Here is an 11,058-nt window from a genome sequence, read left to right on the forward strand (position 1 = left end):
TCTGGCCCGAAGAATTCCATGAGCTGGAGCGGCAGCAGAGACAAAGGCCCTTGTGTGAGCCCCTGATTCCGGCTCCGAAGCCCGTGGCACGGGTCTCGCCTCCTCTGGAAGAAGCCCAATTTGCGTGGGACCCCACGGGAGAAGATCTAATGGGGTTCACCGGAGAAACCCGGGCAGCTGCGGCAGAGCGCGCTGAGTGCTGCCGTCAGCAGCTCGCGGAGTTCGCAAGAGAGCGGGAAGAGAGGCGGGTCCGAGAGCAACAGGCCCAAGTACGGAGCGCCGAGCAGAAGAGCCGGACCAGGAGGGACCCCCGTGCAGCGCATTGTCCCCGCACCATCGGGACAGTGATCAAGTTCAACCAGCAGCATGGGTGGGGCTTCATCCGAGACCGCAACACCTTCGGTGACGTTTTTGTAACACGCAGAGACGTTGAATCCCATCTGCCGGAGGGTCACAGAGGTCGTGACCTCTACATCGGAGACGAGGTCACCTTCACCCGGCACAAGTGTGCCAAAGGACCTTACGCCCTCCACGTACACCGCCTGACGGAGGAGGAGTTGCGGTGCGAGGAGGAGGAGCAAGAGGACCCGGACGGGTCTGAAGCTACTACCAGCTACAAGCAAAGAGCAGGAGGAAGACGCCGTTGAGTGCGGCAGAGCAGGTGCTGTAAATAGTTACCCGACCGGGTACCAAAGAAACTGTTGCTACATATATAGTCCCCGTTGGGACCAGCATGAGTGAACTGTTTACCCGTTATCCCGTATCCATACCAGGCTGAGGACTGTGAGCAGCCATTCCCTTCCCTTTACCTGGCCGAGGACTGAGAGCGGCCAACTTCCCCTGTATATAGTTGCGCTTCCTAAAGCGCCCCCTACTGGTTTTATAGGAAAGCCACGTGTTCCAGAGACTGTCGCGTTTTACCTGGTCACACGTTGCACAGTGACCGGAGGAGGAGCCAGAAGCGACGAGAAAGTTATTTTTATGAAAAGTTTTATGCTGCATATATTTAAAAAGTTTTATATGTTTTATTATGTTGATATTGAAAAAAAAAAAAAAAAAATTGCATGTATGGTGTTTTGTCTTTACAGCCCGAGGACGTGCTGTGATTTACCAGGGGGGAATGTAGCACCCTGAGGATTCGGCTGCTACAGGGGTATTGGACCTCAACCCAGAGGTGTGATATTCCACTCCCGGGCAAGGATGGAGAGTGGGACTGAGCTCGGTAGGCTGCATGCACTACACACATCCCATTTCCGGAGGGCAGACCAACGGTACTCCCACTTAGAAATGTGCAGGTACGACCGAGTCTGTCCTTGGCTGGAGTGGGAGGGGGTTGGAACATCCCATGTAGTGTAGGGGCAGATAGGGGGTGCAGTCTGGGTAGTGATAGGAGCTCATTGGGTGCTGGTCACCTGAGCTCACACATAGAGGGATATATAAGGTGGGCACCAACTAAGATCAGGGTCAGATGCAGAGAACAAGTCAGCGAGCAGAGGAGAAGAGAGACCCAGAGTGAGAGAGGAGAAGAGAGACCCAGAGGGGGAAACAGAAAAGAGGACTCCAAGAACCCAAATTAAATCCCCGGGTGAAGAGTCGGCACAGGGTACCGGATCCCAAACTGGTGGGGGCAGAAAACACACCCTAGCCAGAGACCGGAGGCCGTGGGCAGCGTCTGCCACGGTCACCCACCACATCCACCCCGAAGGCATACCACATGAAGGGTCAGGGAACCCAAGGCCAAGGGTGTCCCAACAGAGGGCCCGAGGGAGCTGGACCTAGGTGGATCACTGGTGGGGACGGCCAGAGAACGGGACAGAAGGAGAGCTCAGGGCCACGCTCCGGACTTGTTTGGGGGTTGGCTGGATCCAGGACCTGGTGGACGCAGCACGGCTCGGGTGGTCACTCAAAGCTGGAGTGACCAGTACAACATCTGCAGTAAGTAAACACCCTTAACTGCACAACCCGACTCTGTCTTAATTGCCGTCTGCACTGCACCACCACAACCCCCATCCTCTGCACCTGTCCCCCCTGAGGCTATACCCCTCCCGTTGGGGGTTATCCCACCAAGCTGCGCACCCACCATCAGCCTCAGCGGACCCTGCTGCAGCGGCGGCCACAGTGACCGCATCACAACGGGTGGCGTAGTCGACACAAAAGAACTCTTAATAACATCTGTAGGACTGCCACATAACACTGAGTTTGACGCCCTGGGCACGGGCCGGGTCACAGCCGCTCGGAGACTACAACCCCCCATCTGATCCGGTGCCGGGTATTCCCCTCAAAAAGGAATATGTCCCAGGGGGCGCGTCATATACACTGCACAGTGCCACTTCTCTTGTCCTGTATACTGGGTGTCATTCTCAGTATCTGTATTATTCTGTATATATACTCTGCACAGTACTACTTCTCTTGTCCTGTATGCTGGGTGTAATTCTCAGTATCTGTATTATTCTGCATATATACACTGCACAGTACCACTTCTCTTGTCCTGTATACTGGGTGTCATTCTCAGTATCTGTATTATTCTGTATATATACTCTGCACAGTACTACTTCTCTTGTCCTGTATACTGGGTGTAATTCTCAGTATCTGTATTATTCTGTATATATACACTGCACAGTGCCACTTCTCTTGTCCTGTATACTGGGTGTCATTCTCAGTATCTGTATTATTCTGTATATATACACTGCACAGTGCCACTTCTCTTGTCCTGTATACTGGGTGTCATTCTCAGTATCTGTATTATTCTGTATATATACTCTGCACAGTACTACTTCTCTTGTCCTGTATACTGGGTGTAATTCTCAGTATCTGTATTATTCTGTATATATACACTGCACAGTGCCACTTCTCTTGTCCTGTATACTGGGTGTCATTCTCAGTATCTGTATTATTCTATATATATACACTGCACAGTACCACTTCTCTTGTCCTGTATACTGGGTGTAATTCTCAGTATCTTGTAATGCAGCAGCTTGCTAGCATTACTGTAAATGGTCCAGGATGTGTTTTACCTGACCATGTACCTTCCCCTTTAACTGACTGGTCACATGACTGTGACATCACACAGGTCCTGTATGCACAGTAAAGGTCTGTACACATGACTGGGACAGCACACAGGACCTATACACACAGCTGACTGATCACATGACTGTGACATCAGCAAGGTCCTGTCAGTATGGGTGTATGTGTGCACAGGATATATAAACCCCGGTAATTGGAGACAGGTGTGTTCGGTGTGAGGCGTGAGGCCTGTGCTCCGTGTGTGTGGGACACCGTTTGTGAGAGGCCTAGTGAGGCCGAGTGAAGCCTGGCAGCCTGAAAGGCAAAGACTGGATAATGTGCGGATGCTAGTGGCCTTGGAAGGCAGCGGCTTTGGAGTGAAGCCTGGTACCTGAAAGGTCGAGCCTGGATCCTGTGTGGATGTCAGTGGCCTTTGAGGGAACGACGGCTGGAGACCCCTACCTGGGAAGCCGCAAAGCCACAGTGGTGGCGGATTATTGAGGAAGAGTCCTGAAAGGCAGAGCCTGGATCCTGTGTGGATGTCAGTGGCCTTTGAGGGAACGACGGCTGGAGACCCCTACCTGGGAAGCCACAAAGCCACAGTGGTGGCGGATTAAAATGGACTGCAGCAACTAAACCGGCAAAGGTAGTACACTTTGTTACATGGACTGTGTTATGGTCATTGATAATTTATTACCTTGCCGTAGGCTGTAACCTGGAGCAAGTGGGCCTGTGTGCCACTTGTCTCATGAATGTTGTAGATATGTGTGTCGGCGTGCCACGGAGTTGGACCTGGTGAACTGTGGCTTATGATGTAATAAACTGCAACATTGTGAGAAAAATGTTAAGACATTGCACGTGTGCATTGATTGACGCAGCGAAGCGAGTAACCCCCAGTATGATGACTAGCGCTGGATTACAATCTGTATTATTCTGTATATTATACTGGGTGTCATTCTCAGTATCTGTATTATTCTGTATATATACACTGCACAGTACCACTTCTCTTGTCCTGTATAGTGGATGTAATTCTCAGTATCTGTATTATTCTGTATATATACACTGCACAGTACCACTTCTCTTGTCCTGTATAGTGGATGTAATTCTCAGTATCTGTATTATTCTGTATATATACACTGCACAGTACCACTTCTCTTGTCCTGTATACTGGGTGTCATTCTCAGTATCTGTATTATTCTGTGTATATATACGCTGCACAGTACCACTTCTCTTGTCCTGTATACTGGGTGTAATTCTCAGTATCTGTATTATTCTGTATATTACACTGGGTGTAATTCTCAGTATCTGTATTATTCTGTATATATACACTGCACAGTGCCACTTCTCTTGTCCTGTATACTGGGTGTAATTCTCACTATCTGTATTATTCTGTATATATACTCTGCACAGTACTACTTCTCTTGTCCTGTATACTGGGTGTAATTCTCAGTATCTGTATTATTCTGTATATATACACTGCACAGTGCCACTTCTCTTGTCCTGTATACTGGGTGTAATTCTCACTATCTGTATTATTCTGTATATATACTCTGCACAGTACCACTTCTCTTGTCCTGTATACTGGGTGTAATTCTCAGTATCTGTATTATTCTGTATATATACACTGCACAGTGCCACTTCTCTTGTCCTGTATACTGGGTGTCATTCTCAGTATCTCTATTATTCTGTATATATACACTGCACAGTACCACTTCTCTTGTCCTGTATACTGGGTGTAATTCTCAGTATCTGTATTATTCTGTATATATACATTGCACAGTACCACTTCTCCTGTTCTGCTGAAGAAGAGGTGGCATTGGCTTTGGGGAGGGTCAGTACTGATGGGTTTATTATTTTCTATGTCTACAATCCTATGGTTAAATAAAAATTAATCCTGAACAACTTGTTTAAAGGGGTTATCTGAAGGTTGGAAATTGTCCTCTATCATTGGGATATGGAATAATTTTCTGATTGCTGGGAGTCCAACAGCCGGAACCCCCACTGTTTCCGAGAACCAGGGATCTGAAGAGCTCTGGGTGAATGGAGCGGTAGTCGATCATTCGCACTGCAGCTCCATTCACACGTGGCTTAATAAACATCCCCTATAATGGAGTGGTGAGGGGCATGAACAAGAAAGCAAAATGTGCTGAACTTTTCATTGTGCCTCAATGGGATGAGGGGGGCGGTGATGTGGTATGTGGGCTGGTGGGGTTTGTGTGACAGGCGTGCTTTTTCATTTTTCATCCCATTCCAGCCCTGATCTATATATATATATATATATATATATATATATATATATATATATATATATATATATATATATATATATATAATTAAAATTCTTTTAAAAGCAGAAGTGTTAATATGTATTTTTTATCGCTTAGCAGAATGCAGAGTGAAGTTTGATAGATATAAGAAAATCTCAATAAATATAGGAGTTGTTTTTTTTTTTTATTAGGGATAGGGTAGAAGGATAAGGGATGAACAAAATCAGGGACAGAATCAGTAGACAAAATCATAGTCAGTAAGAAATCCGGATCAGATACCAGGTGATCAGTAAAAAAAGCCAAGTCAGGCGAGCAGTTTGGATACAGCGGAGCCTGGTGACAGAGGCATTACCGAAACAAGTCCGGGTAGAGATGTTACAGTTAGAAGGCCACAGGTAGATGGTGAAGGTCCTTCTTTACAGGTCCAGCAGTGATGGTGGATCGGCTGTACTCCGCTAGATGCGGAGCTTTTCCGTCTTTTAGATGACACTTGGGCAACAGCGACAGCATGCAAATGCACGAGCTGCCCTGGATAGTCCACGCCGGCAGGATGATAAGATCCGGCGGAAGATGGAACCTAAGAGAAGAGAAATAAATACAATGTAAGTGATGGGACTCCATATTACATGATGCTACTGTGCGGTCAGTGTGGCCGGCCGGACAGCAGAGGAATCTTATTCACACAGATGTCCGGGGTCATTGTCAGCCATCATACATGTGACAATCCCATCACTGACAGATGACATCTGCTCCCCATGACTTATTCTCATCACTAACATCACACAACATGGAGATGATTCTCACACTTACCTCGTCTCTTTTTCCCCTTTTTCCCATTTTCTGAGTTTTGTTGGTCTATACTCAGATTCATTTCAGATTTTCTTTCCTCTTCAGTTGTAAATTCTGATGAGAAAGTAAAAAAACTCAGTAAAGAAATATTCTTATAGGATCTGCTTTGTGTACTGTATATAGAAGAATTGTTCTAGTCCTGTCCCCTATAGTCCTGATAATCTGGCATTACATTATTATAGGGCAGAATAAGTCCTATATACCGTTCATGACCTAATCTGAGGGGCATTAGATGTATCACTGATATGGAGCAGTAAGCGCCCTGTGTACCGCCACGTGGTGCATCACTAATGAGCGATATTCTACTATAGGAGACAATGTCTTCTTATATTGAAGTGAGTTCCTGGATGCTAAAACGTATTTTACAGAATCCATGAAAACAATTCCTGGATAAAATTAAGGAAATAGAAATACAGTATGGGCCCATGGAAAACATAATTGGGATCCATGAAACCTGGACAACATAGGAGACCTAATACAGAAAAAACAAATATTTGAGCCTTGAAGTCAACATTCACCTTTTGATGCTGTACATACATACCTGATGATGGGGACGAGGAGGGCAAGCTGTTTATAGCATTGTCGCTATCAGATTCAGAAAGCGATTCTTTCTGCCTGTCAGGAAGAATCAGGGGGTCGGACCAGAAGACCCAGGAGGTAACTTCCAACTCTCCCATTCTATGATTTAAGAAAAACATGTAAATCACAAGTCAATGCAGAATAAAAGGGGTGGTCTCACTAGAAGAACACCGACTAGAGGGCCTAATAGGACATATGACTGTCATAGTGAGGAAGGTTTTATGCTCCAATCTACCTTCTATGGATCAGAGCGAAAAACAACTAGCAATAATGGCTGGCATGTAATACTACATCTCTCCTACAGTATGGGCAGCTCTAATACGTGTGAATGGCTGCAATTATGGGCTATTATCACCAACGGTTTCTGAAGCCAAAAGCACAATGACCGCTAATCATTGAGGCTGAATTTGATATTATGGTATTTATGTCCTATATTATGTGTTGTGCATATATATCAGCCTGGAACTCCCATTAATGACCCCATAATCTACTCACATTTCTGAGATATTTGTATTGGTTGCTGGCGTACACTCTGGAGGAGACTTCTGGTCCTCATCATTCATCTTTCTGGTAGTGATGGTACAGAGCTAAACATGGACAAAAACAAGATATGAAATACTTTTTTTTTACTTTTAGAGGTCTTTTTTGTTTCACATATTTTGGATTTATTGCGTACATACGGTACTTACTTTAGAAAGCCTTTCAGAAGAAGATGTAAAATTTTGGAAGTCAAGGTTCTCATTGTTCACACTTGTACCCTCCTCATCCTCTGAGACCGAATGGTCTATTTCAGAGTGATCTACAAAAGTAATGAAGTATTATTAGAGGTTGTTAGTATAAAACAGGCGTCATTTATCACAATATTAGTGGGTACTGATTATTACATTTTATGGAAGACAAGACAAACAGCCGCTTAGTCTAGATGATGTCTTCTTCTACTTACCGATAAATAAGCTGTTGTCCACATCTGAGGCAAGCTGAGGAATGTACTCTGGCTTCTGACTTAGAAGGTTGTTAAAATCTAAGTCACTCAGGAATGGATGACTCTTGATCTCAAGTGATCCTCCTGGAAAAAGAACAAAACAAAAGTGATGTGGACATTGTCAGAGATTGCTTCACATCTGAACAGTTTAACTTAATCTGAATTAATGACATAACTGAGTCAACATGAAGGAAGAAGACTGAAAGTCATAGTGTGGAGAACTAGAAATGGACAATCTGATAGAGAAGTGTTGATCCTCAAGGACATGAGTGATAAGTGTGATAGGTGAATATTAATACTAATATGAATAGTATTATATCTCTTACCTGTCCCAAGTCTATCTGCAGGATTTGTTCTGAGCAGCTCAGTAATCAGGTTCTGTGCATTGGGAGTAGGAGCGGAATTACAATCCCAAATTATGTCACCTGTTATACAGAAAATAAAATCTCTTTACTGGACTGTAAGGTAAAGCAAAGTAAACACCTAAACCAATGTAACTGATCAAAGCAATGGTCGGATCATTCCACTTACCAATGACAATCCTGTCATAAAGCTCAGCTACAGAATCTCCATCAAATGGTACAGATCCCGTGAGAAATTTATGTAGGATTATCCCCATTGACCACCAGTCAACAGGTCTTCCATAGCCTTCTTTCAGGATGACCTCTGGGGCGATGTAATATGGGGTGCCACATAACTGGAAAACAGAAGATAGAGATGAAAATGATAAAATGGTTATTATAACACGTTCTCGCCATAAAAACACAATGACAAAAGATAAAATATCAATGGAAACGTTCTCTAGAAATGAAGAATGTAGAGAAGACACAATAGTGTGATGAGATTTGTAAAGAAAAAAAAACATATGCCAAAGGCAAGGTGAACAGATGGGGTATATTAGTTAACCAAATACCAAAGCAAAACAAAGAAAACCCCTTAAAATATAATCTTTAATAGCTACATTTAAAAGCACCCATATCAATATATGAAGACAAAATGCATAAAATGTACAATATATGGGTAGTGGGATAAACGTAGGATAATTGACATGCAGGCTTGCCCTAGAGATCCCAAATGGGCTGAGATCCCGCATGCCAGTGGAGGTTGACACCCTAGCTAATCGGTTTGGCGCCCCCCTCCACATCGGCACTCCCTCCGTGACGCTATCCACCCCTAGACAGACATACACATATACAGATAATGATGAAAGGCAGACAGTCATGTCGCTGCTAACATGCTGAATGAAAAAAAGGCAATATTCAATGTATCAATTATATGGAAACAGGGAAGCTGATATAATGTAGTTCCACTAGTACAGATAGGATATCAAATGCACCAATCTATACACAATTCAGTATGATATATAAACCATCATTCAGAAGCCTATTATAGATACATAAAGTACATTAGTGCTGGCAATTACGGGCAACAAGAACAATATTATAAAAGCACGTGTGCTCAATTAACGGTAAACATAGGAACATAAATATGTCCAAAGTAGTAACAAGTCACCTATATAATGACATTGAGCATGAAGATAATAGTCTAGGACAGACGGTATATATAGACAACCTCAAAATCCCCCTGGCTAATCTATAATCAGGACTGATCTACACAGGACACGTCCAAATGTTGGGACAGAGCATTATCCAGTGTGCGAATTACAAAAAAAGTTGCCAAAAAAGCATTTTAGTCAGCAGTAACCAGAGGACTTATCTGTAAATTGTCCCAACACGTTTCTCCCCCTCCTAATTTGGGGTTCATCAGGGGATCATATTAGGAGATAGCCACAATGAGTCAGTGGACAGACGCGGGAGATAAATACACCCCGATCGGAGAATACTGCTGCCGCCACATTTTATGGATTTTGTCTTTATATATTGATATGGGTGCTTTTAAATGTATCTATTAAAAGTTATATTTAAGGTCTTTCTTTGCTTTGGTCCTTGGAGATTTGTAAAGAACAAGCTAAATTCCTGTAAGTGTTACCCACCTCACGGTCCAGGAACTCCCTGGTGATGTCCTCCGCTAATTCCTTGTAGGTGTTGGTTTTTGGTATCATGACACCAACTTTTGAAATCCCAAAATCGGTAACTTTTATGTGTCCAGCAGATGTAATCAGGAGGCTGTGGAAGAGAAGATGGTTTTAGCCTCACAGACCGTATGATAAATGATAACTTCCCCCCTTTATTATACTACGAGGGGCACTTACTTATCCGGCTTCAGGTCTCTGTGCACCACACCGTAGCTATGGAGGTATTCCACAGCAAGAACCGCTTCTCCAAAGTATAAGCGGGCCAAGGGGACAGATAGAGGACCCCTGGTGCTTAGGAGGGTCTCACAGTCACCACCTATAGAATAAAAAGGAAATGTGACCGGTGAGTGGTTTATACAGCAGATCACCATGATGTATAATGGGAAGTGAGCAGAGACATTGGGATAGGAGAGAATATAAACAGATATAATGTATAGTGCACATAATATTAGTCTGAATCGATGGAGAAATGTCCTCCATGTAACTAATAACATAAAGTGATGTCACATCTCGTCTATAGCTGGAGATACTGACATGCTCAGTGCGGACTTACAGGGAGATCACACAGACTGTGGCGTACAGAGAAATCTCAGGGCCCCATAGCAAAAGTTCTAACTGCACGCCCCTTCAAAAAAAACCCTTATTGAAGTCAATCGATGTTCTCAACAGCAATACACCTTTTATAGCCATTTTAGCATATGATGCTCCCAAAAATGCCCCCACCCACAGACTGAGTTAGATATCCCCACAGTGAAATCTTAATTCAGTTTCACCTTACAGATATAATGTAGCACCTGTCTATAATGTCCCCACTCAGTATGAGGCCAGTCACAGCCCCCTACTCAGTATAATGGCGCCCACAGCCCCCCCTACTTAATATAATGGCCCCCATAGCCCCTCAGACAATATAATGGTCTCCACCACTGCCCACTCAGTATGATGGCCCCCAAAGCCAATCAAACAGAATTAGGATCCCCACACAGAATAAGGACCCCCACTGCACACCATTCAATATGAGGACGCCCAGGGGGTGTAGGGGCATGTACAGTCACCAACTCAATATAGCGGCATTCACAGTCCCCTATAGCCCCTCACACGGCACACCATTCAGTATTATGGTACCCACAACCCTCAATTCTCAGTATTATGGCTTCCACCAATCTCGCAACTCAGTATTATGCCCCCACCAGCCCAACAACTAAGTATAATTGCTCTCACCAGCCCCACCACTCAGTATTATGGCCCTCAGCAGCCCCACCACTCAGTGTTATTGCCCCCAACAGTCCCTCCACTTAGTAGTAAGGCACACAATAGCCCCACTACTCAGTATTATGGCCCCCACC

General features: G+C 44.5%; 1 protein-coding gene across 1 annotated transcript; it reads right to left on the reverse strand.

The window, feature by feature from the left end:
• Positions 1-7,189: 7,189 nt before the first annotated feature.
• On the reverse strand, positions 7,190-8,902 carry LOC141207949 (microtubule-associated serine/threonine-protein kinase 3-like). The gene is made up of 6 exons (XM_073664515.1): positions 8,876-8,902; positions 8,212-8,377; positions 8,007-8,105; positions 7,642-7,764; positions 7,388-7,497; positions 7,190-7,285 (listed from the first exon to the last, which is right to left on the reverse strand). The coding sequence occupies exons 1-6, from the start codon at positions 8,900-8,902 to the stop codon at positions 7,190-7,192; spliced, it is 621 nt and encodes a 206-aa protein (XP_073520616.1).
• Between the last annotated feature and the right edge of the window lie 2,156 nt (positions 8,903-11,058).

This window comes from Phyllobates terribilis, unplaced genomic scaffold, assembly GCF_046119375.1.
Source record: "Phyllobates terribilis strain yellow unplaced genomic scaffold, ASM4611937v1 Scaffold_168__1_contigs__length_4147262, whole genome shotgun sequence".
NCBI classification, from domain to species: Eukaryota; Metazoa; Chordata; class Amphibia; order Anura; family Dendrobatidae; genus Phyllobates; species Phyllobates terribilis.